The 16476-nt window shown below is 43.2% G+C and overlaps 1 protein-coding gene and 1 pseudogene across 14 annotated transcripts in view; one reads left to right on the forward strand and one right to left on the reverse strand.

Annotated features, from left to right (window-relative positions):
* Prr14l (proline rich 14-like) overlaps positions 1–16476 on the reverse strand; it is a 65131-nt gene that overhangs the window by 36232 nt on the left and 12423 nt on the right. For 8 of the 14 annotated variants that reach the window (XM_017320791.2, XM_017320792.2, XM_017320798.2 and 5 more), the window contains 4 exons: positions 12676–12804; positions 10178–10250; positions 6367–6420; positions 1520–6113 (listed from right to left, as the gene is read on the reverse strand). In XM_017320791.2, coding sequence (XP_017176280.1) covers positions 1520–6113; positions 6367–6420; positions 10178–10250; positions 12676–12804 — 4850 coding nt within the window. The remainder of the gene's footprint in view (positions 1–1519; positions 6114–6366; positions 6421–10177; positions 10251–12675; positions 12805–16476) is intronic. The other 6 variants (NM_194340.2, XM_006503843.4, XM_006503842.4 and 3 more) reach the window with 1 other exon arrangement.
* Positions 12662–13021, forward strand: Gm2623 (predicted gene 2623; annotated as a pseudogene).

Consider the following 16476-nt stretch of genomic DNA (forward strand, 5'->3'; position numbering starts at 1 on the left):
GTGAACTCACCATGTGTGTAGCATGGAATGTGTATGGAGGTCGAAGGACAAATTGTCATTTTTCTCCTCCCACTCTGTGGGTTCTAAGAATATAACTCAGGGCATCAGGCTCTGTGGCCTATTCACTAAACCACCTTGCCAGGAAGCACCCCATTCTTTCTCTCATTCATTTGTTATTTTCCTTATTTACAAATTTAATTACATTTATTTACAGATTTAATAGTTTTGTGTAGCTAGCGGCGGTAATGCATGTTTTTAGTCCCAGCTCTCATCTCAGGAGGCAGAGGCAGGCATATCTGAATTCAAGACCAGTCTGGCCTACAGATCAAGTGCCAAGACAGCCAGGGCTAACAGAGAAACCCTGTCTAGAAAAATCAAACAAGAGTTTCTGTTCACCTAAAGAATTTCAGTAGAAAGCTTTACCTAACACGATTCCTTGAGGACTGTTGTAGCGTAGGCATCGATTTCAGCATCCTAACTTACCCTAAGCATGCACTCTACACAAACTATATCTCACCTAAAAACCCTAATAAAAGGGGAAATTTTAAATCTTAGGTTCCCTATGAGGGTGACTCTAGCTAAGACTCCCAGCAGTCAGGGATTTGGAGTCTAAAGTGGCCACCTCCTGAAGCCAGGCAGGACTCCCAGTGGAGAGATAAAAATACCAACTCACCTATAAAACCTTCAACCTAAAATTTGTCCTGCTACAAGTATAGGAACAAAGATGGAGCAGAGACTGAAGGAACGGCAAACCAATGACTAGCCCAACTTAAGACCCATGCCTGGGCTGGAGAAATGAACTCAGAGGTCCTGAGTTCAATTCCCAGCAACCACATGGTGGCTCACAACCATCTGTAATGGGATCCGATGTCCTCTTCTGGTGTGTATGAAGACAGCTACAGTATACTCATATAAAATAAATTAAGAAAATAAATCTTAAAAAAAAAAAAAAGACCCATGCTCATGGGCAAGAACCAATTCCTGAGCCGGGCAGTGGTGGCTCACGCCTTTAATCCCAGCACTTGGGAGGCAGAGGCAGGTGGATTTCTGAGTTCGAGATCAACCTGGTCTACAGAGTGAGTTCCAGAACAGCCAGGGCTACACAGGAAAACCCTGTCTCAAATAAATAAACAAACAAACAAACAAACAAACAAATAAGGAACCAATCCCTGACACTATTAATGATATTCTGTTATGCTTACAAACAAGAGCCTAGCATAACTGTCCTCTGAGATGCTCCATCCAGCAACTGACTGAAACAGATGCAGAGGCCCACAGCCAAACATCAGGAGCTCAGGGAGTCTTGTGGAAGAGTTGGGGGAAGGAGTCAGAGGGCAAATCGGGGCCTCTAAATGCAAGAATTACTACCGCATTCTCAACAGAGACTTTACAATTGAACAATGTAATAGAGGTAGCCCCCAGCAGGCAGTCCTGTGTTTCCAGCACTGGCCCCTCTCCGTTCCCAGGCAGCAGGAGACAGATATGGAACAGAATGAAAGAAAAGGAGACAAGTTCTTACCTGCTCAGGGCGTTCAGGCTCCCCTGCTGCTTGCTAGGGGTGGAATGAAGAGCTGGCAATTTGAAGGTACAAGAGGGCCCGTGCTGGCTCCAAAGGGACAACACCCGGCCCACCGAGTAGGGCAGAGAACAGAAGACCTTATCTGCTATAGAGGCTGGAGACCTTAACCCTTTTAGGCCCTGTGTAAACTGGGTCAGGAAGAGCCTCTGCATGATAGGCATATTACTGGAGAAGTTCCGTCTTTTTGTCCAGATTCGGTAACATCCGGGTGAACAAAGTGCTAGAAGTGTGTGAAGGCCAAGGCCAGAGCGGTCTGCCCTGGTCTGAACTATGGCAGTGCCTCCATATTCTTGGAGAGGAGCCTGAGTGTGTGTCTGACTACTGAGGCCAGTGTCTTCCCTGAATGTGGCCATCCCAGGGCAACCATGGGACAAGAAAAAAGAGAAGGTCCACTTGGGAGCTGGAGCTGAGCACTGGGAGGCCTCTGTTAAGGCAAGCCTCGATGGAGCGCAGTGCTCAGGAAAAGTCCTGGAGGACTCAGCCATGCAGCTGGACACTGATTTCACATGAAAGGAAAATGGGACGTTTTCCGTACCAAACAGCAGTGATGGCATCTTGTTGCTCAAATCTATGAAGCTCATTTTAACAGCTTCAAGAGAATAAAGTGCCAAGGGCCTACTGTTAGACCCTCTATTCCACCCAGTAGCTGCCAAATATGGGTCCAGCTGCATTGCATTATGTGAAAATCCATCTAGGAGCTTTTTATATCTGAGGCGCTTGTAGTTTTTAGCCAATGGAACAAGGGAAGAGGAATCCCGCCGACATCTAAGTTCCTGGGGCTTTGTTGCCGTTGTCAGTCTGGAGGCAAGGACAGACAGCTTGCTTAGTAAGGCTGATTCTTTGGTAGGCTTCCTACAACTCCGGCTCCTCAAGGAATGGCACAGAGTAGCCTTCGGCTTTGGTATGTGGCTGCGCAAGTTCTCGCTAGCTACGGTTTCAGGTTCCAATGGCTTGGCAGGCACAGTACATGGGCTGAGAAGTCTGTGTGCTTTTGTGGGGATTGGGTTAGAGAAACTCTTTCCACAATCAGAATTTCTCACTTTACTTATTTTTCTCCGCACAGTGACCGGCTCCTGACAGGAAATTCTCTTACATGTCCGATGCGGCTGCTTCTTTACAGAAAGCAATCTGTGCTGATGTGACAGAGTCACAAAGGCACCGTGTATTCGGTCACCTCCAGCAAAGCTGGGGTCATGTTCTTTCCAGGAGGCACCAGGAAGGCAAGTACCTGTGCATAACTCAGTGTCTTTCTTTAATGAATGACATAAGCTTTCTTCTTTTGGGTATTTCAACCACTGAAGCTGTCTAGCAATTCTGTCCTTGGATGGCTTTCTTAGGGTGATTGCTCCTATCAGGATGGACTCATCTTGGTCAGCCACAGGTTGCTTATCCTGCACCTCATCTGACACTGTGCCTGACGACAAGTGTTGTCCCAGCAGTGCATGTGTGCCCTTTTGATATGTACATGCTTCCTTTGGCAAGGCAGAGTCCACAGGTCCCTGGTTTTGTGGGGCTTCAGTAACATTTTGCACTCTCTGGCATTTCAAGTGGGTCTGAGAATTACCACCATGACCTTCTCTGGTCTCCTCAGATGCTTTTCCAACAGGTATGTGACCCAGTAGTCCAGTCTGATGTTTTTCAGTTTCTTCTTTATTCATTCTAATTGCTGTTTCCATTGTCATAGGCAAATGTTTATCAATGGAATTCTTAAGAGAGTGACAAGTTTTGCAAACCTTTTTGTTGACACTGATGTATGTGCTATCTCCTTCACTAGGGTTATGTAAATCCATTGGTATTCCTGCCTTCATGTCAGAAAGGACTGTGCAATCCTTGACATTTTCACAAAGCATTTCATCATCTTTGGGTTTAAAGTGATGTTTTGAGTTAGGCATTTCATCAAAAATACCAGCTGGTGAATGTTCCCGAGAAGACAGACAAGAGTGCACCATCTTGACAGAGTCTTGGCACCCAGGAGACACTGAGTCTTTTAAGGATAATCCAAAGGTTTTCCTCTTGCCAAACTCAGAATTTGCTTCAAGTCTCAGCCCTTCTATCATGGATCCTCCTTTACCTTGATGCTCACAATGAATGGAATTTAAAGATACACCTGCTCTATCCAGTGCTCTTATATTTGGTTCATGATCTACAACAGATTTTACTTCATGATCAATGGCAGAGTCTGGACAGTCTTCCATTTCATAGTCTTTTAGAGAGTTGCATACTTTTTCTTCATGTGATTTTTGTATTTCAGAAGAGTCTACTGAAGAAGCAGCAGCATTTGGGAGTTCTGTACCTTGACATTCAACATTCAGTTCTCCTTGAAGCAATGAGGTACTTCTTATAGTCTCGTGGTATGCCAGTGTATCTTGCCTTGTACAATGACCAGACAGACTAGATGCTTCCACACCCAGCACTCCCTCTGGAGGCTCATCTGTGCAGTCTGGACATATGACATCTAGCATACTGTGTGTGAACTCTTCAGAACCAGGAATATCTATAAAGGCTCTTTTGGGATCTTTTATCTTTAAACCACCACAAGACAGAGGGACTTTACTGCCTGAGCTGACTGTCAGATCCTTCTGCCTGTGGCTGACCTCAGGGTCCGTCTCTCCAAAGTCACCATTTAGTCCTTCCCCGGCTGGCTTACCTTCACATCTGCACTTGTCTAGAATATTTTGGTTACTCTGACAGTCAGAGACTTCATCTGCTTTCTGGTGAAGATTTTCAGCTGCTTGGTACATGGTTTTAAAATGAGATGAAAGAATACTCAGAGACTGGTCCACTAATGTTTCAGGACTTGGAATGTTTGCAGATTGCTTTAGTTCTTGTGTGTCACAGGCAGAGGTGCTGTGTTTATAAATCTCAGTGTCTATGCGTTGATCTTGTTTCTTTCCAAGCAGTCCTTCATCACCAGTTTCCATGTGAGTGGCTGTGTTCAGAGAAGCAGTATGTGTCACAGCTGCTGCCACTGCACTTCTGACCTTGCCTTCTAGAAAGCTGCTTTGCACTTCTCTCCCAGCAGGTTCACTCTCCAAGAGGGTGCTCTTTTCTACAAAACCTTCTGGTCTTTGGGAACAGTGATTACCATCCTGAGATGTATTTCCACATTTGATTTTACAGTTGCTAACTTTCAGAGAATCTTTTCTCAGTTCACAGGCAGCAGAAGCAGAACACATGTTCTTTTCAGATGCATCTCGTGTTATGCAGTGACAGCTGAAGATATCCTGAGACTGAACATTTTGACACTCTGTGACAAAGGAAGAGGCAGCTGCTCCTCTCACACTTGAGAAGAACGTGGAATGTACAGCAGTCATTTCTTTTTGCCCTTCTGAGCTTCTTGTTTTGTTGTTTAAGGTTTGTATGAATGAAGAGGCACCACAGGCTCTGTCACCTTGTGGAGACATGGCTTCCATTTTTGTCTCAGCAGGAATGGTTTGAGTATCAGGGGTAACATTTACTCCATTCTCCAGAGAATGGTGGCTCTCTTGAACATCTCTGCATGTTGCTGAAGGCATTTCTCTGTTTATACTTAGAGAGCCAGTTGTCACATGGTCTTGAGAACTAAGGGACACTTGTTGATGTGAAACACATTCATGCTCTATTTTGTGTGCAACCAGGGCTCGGTTAGGAGAACGTTTACTCATCTCACAGGTGGTGATGGGTTCATCAAAATGTGAGATGCTGTCACATGAGGTCTGAACAGGTTTTCCTGGAGATGATGGTAATTTTGCAGTACCTTTCTTGGGTTTTGATATTTCATTATGTTCAGAACTTCCTGGGTCTTCTGACATCAAACTCTGAGGAGGCTTTCTTTCAAACAGAAAGTTGTTGCACAATGCTGTACTTGGCAGAGAGTCACCCAGACTCCTCTGGATGCTGACTACAGACTTAGTAGCATCTTTACTGTAAATCTTCCCATTTAATGCACTGGACTTTACAGTTGTTTGTTCAGGTTCTTCAATATGCACCAACAAGGAAAAGCTGCTTTCCTCAGAGCGTTTCTCAGGATGGGTCACATCAACAGTTTTTCTATGGTCCTCAGAGTTTATCAAATTACCATGAAGGTTTAAAGTAATTTTCACATCGGTTTTTTTAAACATAATTTCTGTGGCTTCAGTAGAAGAATTACGCATGGAAGTACAGCTGTCTGTACAGGGACAACCAGCTTCAGTGTGACAGTTGCTGTGGTTACTGGATTCCACAGCCCTTTCTTCTCCACAAGTGAAGTCCTCCATTTGATCAACCTTCTGGGTTTTTTCAGCACACGCCTTTATCAATCCACTACATTCGAAACCACATTTTTCTAAGGATTTTGGACCAGACAAAAATGATGTGAGATATAAGATTTTAGAATTTTCTTCGGAGGGCTTTACAGTATCTATGCTTCCTTTAGTGATGGAGCTATTGTGTGCTGAACTGTGCTTTTCCTTGCAGTGGCTGAGACTCTGCTGGTGATTGTCAGCTTCTTCCCAGACAGGGTCTAAGTCACATGACTCTTCTTTCCCTTTGCTCATTCTGGAAACAGTACAGGTCCCTGGTAATGACAAACAAAGGACAAATTAGTAATTCTCCATTTATTTTTGTTTAAGAGTTGCTTTTGTCCACAAAGGTTACAGGTTCTGTGGTAATGAAAGCTATGTTTTCCCAAAACTCATTGCTGGTCATGCTCCTATCTACTCCTGGATGTGCACTGCTCCCAGCTGTCAGATGTTGTCTCACAGTGCCACCTAGCATCCTTCATTACCGTCCCCTTACTACCACCCCCTTGGTTCCTCTGGCTTTCATACCTTGTCTCTCTTCTGTGAGTTCTGGCAGAGCTGCAGTTGTATTGTGTACATTTCCTTTTATGAAAGAGAATGAAACTCAAATCAGTATATAATTTAAAAAATAAAAGTAAGAAAGCTGCTCTACCTAAATGAACTTCATCATACATCCAATGGCAACACCAGAAAGACAATCAGAAAGCTCAGTATACAAAGTGAGTTCCAGGACAGCCAGGGCTACAGAGAAACCCTCTCTCGAAAAACCAAAAAAAAAAAAAGAAAGCTCAGTATGACATACTAGTAGGTTTGTGGTTCTTTGCAAACTATGATAAAGAGCCAAAAAAGCAGCCAGTTTTGAAAAAAATAAAAATCCCCTTTCATTATGTTGTCTGGCATTCACAGATGACAACTGAATATCACATAAAAATTTGAGCCTGACTCAGTCTTAAGTTGCTGGAGTTTTTGTTTTATTTTTCGTTTTTTTAAAGGCTTATTTATTTATTTTATGTGAATACACTGTTGCTCTCTTCAGACACTCAAGAAGAGGGCATCATATCCCATTACAGATGGTTGTGAGCCACTATGTGATTGCTGGGAATTGAACTCATGACCTCTGGAAGAGAATTCACTGCTCTCAACCACTGAGCCATCTCACCAGCCCAAGATAGATTTATGTATGTATGTATGTTATGTATGTATGTATACATACCTACCTATCACAATAAACTGTCATTACAACAGTTATTATTCGATGATCATCTTATTACCTGAAAATAGATATAAATAAACTAGCTCTTTGAAATGGTTCTAAAGCCAATGAGTTGTAACAACTGGCTTTCTGTACGACTGGGCTGACCACTCCTGCAGCTGAGTAACAGGAACATGCAAGCTCAGTTTACTCGATTCACTTCTGAGTTAGTATGAAAATGGTCATTATGAAACTCACAAAGCAAACAAACAAAAATAACAACCAAGCCACCTTTGTGTGTGGAATGCAGAGTATGGAGGAGTTTTACTTCAGACACACCTATGATGCCAGCAGAAGGGAACAGAACAGGAGCCCCAACCCAAGCTCAAAGCCAGCCACAACTCTGAAGCCCCTCAACTCTATGGTACTAACTTTCCTAAACCCCAAGTTCTTCTGTAGAAAGCATGGTAAGTACACGTATTTCAATGCTATAGAGGATTAAACAACACATGTAAATACTGCCTGGAACAGTGCTTGCAGTATTTTCTCTTTGATTCTTTATTTAACTACATATGAGAACAGTTAAAATGATGAAATCCAGAATAGCATTGAAAACTATTTGGAATATGGGTTGCAGGTATTATTCAGTGATAGGAGGCTTGTCTGGCAGGTATAAAGCTAGCATTATGTGGGGTAGGGTGCGGTGGGGAGACCTAATGAGTTTCTTATTTGGAATACTATCAATTGAACCCAGGACCACACACATGCTTAGGCACACACTCTGCGGCCAAACTACACTCCCAGACCTCTAGGACATGGAGAGGTAGCAAACAATGGAGAGATAGATATACACTGGATGTCAGCAGTTTACATAAATATGAATTCTAACAAAAATCATCTCCAATTTGCTACACAGTGTTTAGCATGGAAAAATAAGCTGCTTTTGTATCATCCTGAACAATGATCTGCCCATGAATTGCTCAGCATGAGCTCTCATTATGTTAAGCTGGCTGTGACAGCACATACCCACAATTCTAGCATTTGAAAAGTAGAGGCAATGGGGCTGGTGAGATGGCTCAGTGGATAAGAGCACCCGACTGCTCTTCCGAAGGTCCGAAGTTCAAATCCCAGCAACCACATGGTGGCTCACAACCATCTGTAACGAGATCTGACGCCCTCTTCTGGAGTGTCTGAAGACAGCTACAGTGTACTTACATATAATAAAAAAAAAAAAAAAAAAAAAAAAGAAAAGTAGAGGCAAGATGATTACGAGTTCAAAGTCACCACTGACTACATAGCACTGAGGAGGATACCTTGGAATGCACAAACCTGTCTCACACAAAAACAAGCTAGCAAACAAAAGAGCTGGACCAATGATCTCATACCTTTGATTCTAATATTCAGAGCGCAGAGGCAGGAGGATCTCTGTGAGTTTGAGGCCAGCTTGCTCTACACAGACAAGTTCAAAGACAGCCCAGGCTACACAGAACCAGTTTCAACAAATAAAAGCCCCTCCCTCAGATGAGCAAACAAGGAGAGTACCAGTCTGAATGTGTCTGACAGGACAGACTCCCTTGTGAAACAGCCCCATAGCTACTTTGGTCTTGCCCCTCTATGGCCACTCTAAGTCTCTCCCATTGTGATGTTATTTTATTCTGAAGTGTTTTTGAACACTGCCTAGCCAAGAGCATGTCTGAGAGGCAGACATGGGGCCTTACTTGATCTGGGGGAGACTACACAGACAGTTTCAGGAAAGCCAGGACTACATAGTAAGAGCCTGACAAGGGGGGTGGGAGTAGGGGGGGGAAATGAACAGAAAGTCCTGAAAGGAAGATGTTGATGCATGGATCTCTGAGTTCGAGGCCATCTGGTCTACAGAGTTGAGTTAGTTTCATGACAAGCCAGGTCTACACAGTGAAACCCTGTCTTGAAAAACAAAAAAATCAAACCAAAACAAAACAAAAAGATAAATATTAAAGGCACGGTGGTGCACATCTTTAATCCTAGAATTCTGGTGGCAAAGTCAGGCAGATCTCTGTGAGTTCTAGGCCAGCCTGGTCTATAGATCAACTTCCAAGACAGCCAGGGCTGCCCAGAGAAACCCTGTCTCAAAAGATAACAAGGAATCTGTGCCTGTAGAGTGACTGATTCTAAGTTCAGTACTGTGAAAAGATTGGAAAGTTACAAGTGCTTATCTTGGGCTAGCTTTAGCCCCCAGAGACCACACACATACTGCTTGCCAAATGTCAGATCATGATCTGATCTCAAGACCAGAAGATCAAAGTGGAAGACCACAGGCTGTGCAATGCCATGACTCAGCCTCCAACTCAGCCTCGGCCCTCCCTGTGCAGTCAGTCACACTTGGCCTCCTTGGAAAACCTTACAGACCCTATCCTTGACCCTCTCTTCTGTTTCTTTCTCCACTCAACCCTCCCCATCTGGGCAACAACAAACAACAAAACAAAACCCAAGGTGGTAAAAAAAGACAACAAAGAGAGCTGGGGGGAAGTCGGGGTGGGGGTGGGGTGGGGGTGGCCCACACCTTTGATCCCAGCACTCCCAAGACAGAAGCAGGGGGATTTCTGAGTCTGAGGCCAGTCTGGTCTACAAAACAAGTTCCAAGACAGCCAGAGCTGCACAGAGAAAACCTATCTCAAGCAAACAAGCAAACAAACAGTAACTAAAAAGAAACACTATTCTCACTAGGAGTGTATTCTGGCAGCTACGCAAAAGAAAACAACTAAACCTTTTCCTAATAAACCTCAATTTGGGGTCTGGAAACATGGCTCAGCAATTAAGAGTGCTTTACTGTTCTTGCAATAGGCCCTGTTTGGGTACCCACCACCCACACTGTGACTCACAACTGCCTTTAACTTTAGATCCAATGGACCTGACATCCTCTCTGACCTCCACTGGCTCCTGCACATGTGGTATACACACACTTAAGCAAGCTCACACATACACATAAACAAGTGAATCATAAAAAAACAAAACAAAGCAAAACACCTTCCCATGTATAAGGCACATGCTTTTATTCCATGTATTCAGGAGGCAGAGGCAGTGGATATGAGTTCCAGGTCAGCTAGGACTACATAGTGAGACCTTGTCTCAGAAAAAGCAAAAATAAACAAGAAAAAAGTAGCATACCTCCGTTGTTTTGTGGCTCTCCAGGGAGGTCTGCACACACAGGTCCTTTGCTGGATTGTCTCGGGAGGAGATCCTGCAGCAAGAAAACCCCACAGTCAAGAGAAGACGCAGAGGTAGCTGAGCTCACAAACGCAGTTATTATTTCAGAGCTCCGTGCAACGCCAGGACTTCTGCCAGTAGTCACAGGAATTGAGAACTGAAGAAAAGCTCAGATTTAGGTTAATAAATAAAAAGGTTACTTCTCTGGAGTCTGAACTTGAAGCAGATGCAAACAAAGCTATAGTCGTCCTGCCTCAGCTTCTTGAGTGGTGGGACTGCAGGTGTGTGTCGGCATGCAGCTCCTGTAAGTGCCTTCTGAAATCAAGAGTTAGAGGTACAGGAGCACCTGGTACAGTGCCAGCTTAAGCCAGTGCAGGAGAGAAGTTTCTCTGTGCTCAGCCATGCAGCTCACACCGCTGTCTACAGCCGCTTCTAGTTCCCTTCACAAGAAGATGGGGAGCTAACTTTAAAGAGGGGGTTTGTTGAGAACAAGAACAGGAAAAGGAAGAACTAGCTGGATCGCAAGAAGAGAAACTGCTGAGGAATTTTTATACATCTGCAAATCAATGAGAAATTGGCAGGTTAATGACTGAGTTGGTGACTTTTAATGCCAGCACCGCAGAGGCAGGTAAACCTTCACAAGTCTAACCTAGTCTACAGAAGAAGTTCCTGGCCAGCAAGGCTATAGTCAAACCTTGTCTCCAAAAAAAGAAAAAAAAAGGGTCCTCAGTTTACTAAACTGAGGCTCAATTTCAGTTTTGAACTTTTGTTCTGCCTTTTCAGTTTTATGGAAGTCACAAATTACTTCAAAATAAAAGTGTTAAAAGGTTTTTTTTTTAATTTAAAAATGTGTTGTTATATACACACACACACACACACACACATATATACATATATACATACATATACATACATACATATATATGTATACAGCCCTGTCTCTGCTTTAGACCCAGCAAACTAGGGGACAATACTGCCCTGCAGACCCAAGAACAGCCTATCTACATCAATTTCTTCCTTTAAAATACATGTTTCCATTGTGTATGCACAGCCCTGTGTGTATGCACAGGTATCTGTGAGTACAGCTGGAGGCCAGATGTTGACACTGGGTATTGTTCCTCAGAGCCGTCCACCTCTGCCTCCATCCTCATCAGCATCACTTTGTGTGTGATTGTGGGGAGGGCATGTGCCTCTGTGCACATGTGGAAGTCAGAGAATCATTTTATGAAATTGGTTCCCTCTTTCCATCTTTACATGGGTCCTTGGGATCAAGCTCAGGTCTTGTGGCTTATATAGTGAGCACCTTTATGGTCAGAGTCATCTGACCCAGCCCTCACCTTGTTTCTTGAGAAAGGGTCTCTTGGTGATAGGGATAGGTTAAGCTGGTCAGTGAGAATTGAGAGTCCAAGGATTCTGCAGATTCCGAGTGTGCCACTGCTCTTGGCTTTCATGTGAGCACAAGGGATCAAGCTCGGGTGCTCATGCTGGCACAGCAAGCAAGCATTTGCCAACAGAGCCATCTCTTCAGCTGCCAAGACTTTTCACTTTTAGGTCATTGAAATTTTATTTACTTCCAACAGGAAATCCCTTTACTAGGAGCTGGAGAGAGAGCTTTCTGGTTAAAAACACATGCTGGCTCTTAGAAAGGACCCAAGTTCGTTCTCATGACCCACACGGTGGCAACTCCAGTGCCCGGGATCTCAGGCACTCTCTGCTTCTGCAGGCACCTACACATGTGTTACATACAAACAAACATACACATACAATTTTTAAAGTTTAAACACGTTTTACAGGGAGTTGTGAGCAGCTCAACATAGATGCTAAGAACTAAACCCGTTAGAGCCACAAGTGAATGTAACCATTGACCCATCTTTCCACCTTACGAAATCCTCAGTACACTATGGCAAACTTCTGTTAGGCACAGCTGTTGGGGTTAGTACATAGTAATCTGGATGATATTAAGTTCAACAACCTTTAAATAAATTGATATAAATCATAAAAATTGGGTGTCTTGTGAACATACCATGAAAATAATGAATTTCTGTAAAACAGCATGTTTCAAACAACCAACAGCTATCTCCTTACAATAACATTCCTTTCCTTCAAATCCAGGATGTTCTCCAAAATGTGTATGCTATGGCTGGAAAAGGGTAACTTTTTCTTATGCCTTCAGTAAAAGTATTACATTCGGAGCCGGGCATGGTGGCACACGCCTTTAATCCCAGCACTCGGGAGGCAGAGGCAGGCGGATTTCTGAGTTCGAGGCCAGCCTGGTCTACAAAGTGAGTTCCAGGACAGCCAGAGCTATACAGAGAAACCCTGTCTCGAAAAACTATATAAAAAAAAAAAAAGTATTACATTCGGGAACCAAAACATTTTACAACTTATTCAACCCAGGTACATCTATCATTATGGAAGAGAAAAAGAGCAATTAAAAAAAATTAGCTCTTTGGCCTCACCGGTAGAAGCAAGATGACGAAGGGACCGTCATCCTTTGGTAAGCGTCGAGATAAGACACACATTGTGCTGCCTCTGTGTCTCCAAGGCCTACCACCTTCAGAAGTCAACCTGTGGCAAATGTGGCTACCCTGCCAAGTGCAAGAAAAAGTATAACTGGAGGACCAAGGCTAAGAGACGGAACACTACCGGGACTGGTCAGATGAGGCACCTAAAGATTGTCTACTGCAGATTCAGACATGGATTCCATGAGGGAACAACACCTAAACCCAAGAGGGGGGCTGTTGTAGCATCCAGTTCATCTTGAGGATTTCAATCAGTCATAAATAAATGTTCTGGTTTTAAAAAAAAAAAATTTAACATTCTGCAACCTGGAGTCAGCAACAATCACAAACAACACTGGTAGAGGCAGAGAGGACTTTCAGTGCTTCCTCATCTGTGGGGGAGGCTACCACAGGTTGCATCCATCTTTGTTGTAGTTCTGAAATAAGACCAATCTTTAGTACTTCCTCCATAGGAAATTTTACATGTACCATCATGTTCAATTTTCTCCTACAAGAACAGTTCAGAACTGAAAACATTACTTGACAGTTGAGTTTGGCTCCTGTAGCTGGTCCTTCCCCTGAACCTTTCTCAGGTATTGTTTTCTTAAGGTTAAAGAAATAAAATGCTAGGTGGTAGTGGCGCTCACCTTTAATCCCAGCACTCAGGAGGCAGAGACAAGTGGATCTCAGGATTGGAGGCAGGCCTAAAGGTGGTCCAGGACAGAAACCCCGCCTCTGATTACTTCTAAACCCAGGTCAAAAGACTGGAGTGATTTAACACATCAGTGCAGACCTAGCCATCAGGTTCTCTCAGCATCCTCAGTCCCTACCTGCTTCAGGGTATGGCTGGCCTCTCCCCCAACTCTCCCGGCCAGGGGCTGGGCTGGGCTGGGCTGACTTCCCCAAGAGGCTCTTCCTTGATATAATCCAGACATTTGGTTACCACCCCCTTTTGTACCTCTGGCCTTCTGGCTGCTGCACCTGGCTCCTTCCCTCCCTACATGACACAGCTCAGTCTAGTCACGTCTACTCTCCACTCTCCCAGATGTGCCTGCCTCTGGCTATGCTCCCCCTTTTATCCACAATAAACTTCCTCCTTCACCATTCCAAGGAGCAGCCACGTCCTTGCACAGGACCTGGGTTTGGGTCCCAGCACCTACCTGGGTACTCCCAACTATCAATAACTCCAGTTCCAAGATCTGAAGCCCTCTTCAGCCCTCCACGGGCTCCAGGCACACACATGCTGCACATACATTCACACAGGCAAAATATTCATACACATAAAATTAAACAATAAATTCTTAAATTATGTGTGCAGGTTTTAGGGTCTTTCTTAATGGACTTTTCTTCATCTACTACGCAAAAAGCAGGTGCAAATGAAGAAAGCTGAGAGCAGGAGAGGTGATCGTCCTCAGGGAAAGACACCAACTGGTTGTCCAGTGTACAGGTAATATTATTTCTGGAATATAATATATATAAGGAATATAAATGTATATATATTTATGTATACAGAAACCATGTAAAAATAGGCATCATGAATTTGAAGGAGAAAAGAGAGATATATGGAAACGGTTAAAGGGAAGAAAGGGAGAAAGGGAGGGAGAAATAGAAATAGAGTATAATCTCAAACAAACAAACAACAACAACAACAAAATACAGACTAGAGAGATGGCTCAGTGGTTAAGAGCACGGACTGCTCTTCCAGAGGTCCTGAGTTCATGTCCCAGCAACCAAATGGTGGCTCACAACCACACAGTGTCTTACAACAGTCTGTAATGAGATCAGATGCCCTCTTCTGATGTGTCTGATGAGAGCAACAGTGTACTTGCATAATTAAAATAAATAAATATTTAAAATAAATAAATACAAATACATAATTTAAAAAGTTCTTTCTCTTCCAATAACAAAATATTCCTCATCAAATAAACAAAATTAATAGTTACAAGATTTTACACGGGCTGGAGAGATGGCTCAGAGGTTAAAAGCACCGTCTGCTCTTCCAGAGGTCCTTAGTTCAATTCTCAGCAACTACATGGTGGCTCACAACCATCTGTAGTGAGGTCTGGTGCCCTCTCCTGGCTTGCAGGCATAAATGCAGGCAGAACATTGTATACATACTAAATAAATAAATAAATAAATATATAAATCTTTATTTAAAAAAAGATTTTACACAACTCTAAAGCAAGAATTACTTTTTGCTGGTTTGCATTTAAGTGTTTTTTTTTTTTTTCTTTTTAGGATATGTTTGTCTTCTTTCTTTCTTTCTTTCTTTCTTTCTCTCTTTATATGTAAGTACAGTGTTGCTGTCTTCAGACACTCCAGAAGAGGGCATCAGATTTCATTACAGATGGTTGTGAGCCACCATGTGGTTGCTGGAAATTGAACTCAGGACTTCTGGCAGAGCAGCCAGTGCTCTGCTAAGTCATCTCTCCAGCCCCCATTTAAGTGTTTTTAATGTATGTTTTTATGTTTGTCCTGACACAGTGTCATCTACCCAGGCAACACGGCTTTGCTCTGTAGCTGAAGCTCATCTTGAACTCCTAAATCATTCCTCTACCTAGCGCAGTGCTGTGATTATAGGCACGTATTACGCCCAATATTTATAATAAACCCAATATAAATCATTTAACTTCTAAAGGATTGAAAGATGTATCTCATGATTGAAGTATATAAGTTGTTAACTTTTTAATTGAGTGTTAGGATTTCAGGTATATACTGCCATTTCCAGCTGGGTTTTGTTTCTGAATTCATCACTTCGAGAATTCTCTATGAGCCGGTGGTAATGGTGGTGCATGCCTTTGATCCCAGCACTTGGGAGGAAGAGGCAAGTAGATCTCTGAGCTTGAACCTAGCCTGATCTGCAAATTAAGTTCCAGTACAGCCAGGGCTACCACAGAGAAAGCCTATCTCAAAACAACAACAAAAACCCCAAAGAAAGAAAAAGAAAAAGATTCTCTATGTATGGTGACTCATGCCTTTAATCCCAGCATCAGGAGACAGAGGCAGAAAAGGATGAATCTCTTGAGTTTGAGGCCAGACTGGTCCACATATAGAGAGACCCTGTCTCAAAAACAAAACAAAATAAACAAAGTATTTTCTTTGCATAAGGTAAGATATTGCTCTATAAATTATATATATAAATATATTTTCTTAATTTGTTTGTTGTCTTGCTTTTCTTTCCTTCTTAATTTGTCAGAGACTTGTTATATAGCTCTTACTCACCTGATATTCACTCTGCAGCTCAGGCTGGTCTTGAACGAATGGCCATCTTCCTCCTTCAGCCTTTCAAATAATGGATGACCACCATGCCTAGCATCAGCTGTCTTTTGACTATGTGGTAGTCTGTCAGATTAGTAAGGGTTCTTATTTTAAGGTTGTCTGACTTTATAAACCCGAATGCTGTGCAAATGGCATGTCCCCTTGTCTGAGAGGGCTGCAGTGTTCACAAGCTTTGTGACTTGAGAAGGACTAGGAACTACTGCTATCCCATGCTGTCCAATGAGAGTCTAATTGTGTCCAGTAGGCTCACTTCTGTTGGACAGCCATCCAAATGCTTGACGATTCTTCTCAAATCTCCTGAGAGATTTGATCCGGATCAAACAGCTCTATTAATCAGATGAAGAACCACCTGCCTTCTCATTGCAGCAATTCTATAGATCCTATTCTATGTTTTGTTTACTGTGATGCTAAGGATCACCCCAGGAGGTCTACATGCTCTACCACAGAGCCCATTGTCAGAACTAACTGACCTGCTAACAC

The sequence above is a fragment of the Mus musculus genome, chromosome 5 (genome assembly GCF_000001635.26).
Source record: "Mus musculus strain C57BL/6J chromosome 5, GRCm38.p6 C57BL/6J".
NCBI classification, from domain to species: domain Eukaryota; kingdom Metazoa; phylum Chordata; class Mammalia; order Rodentia; family Muridae; genus Mus; species Mus musculus.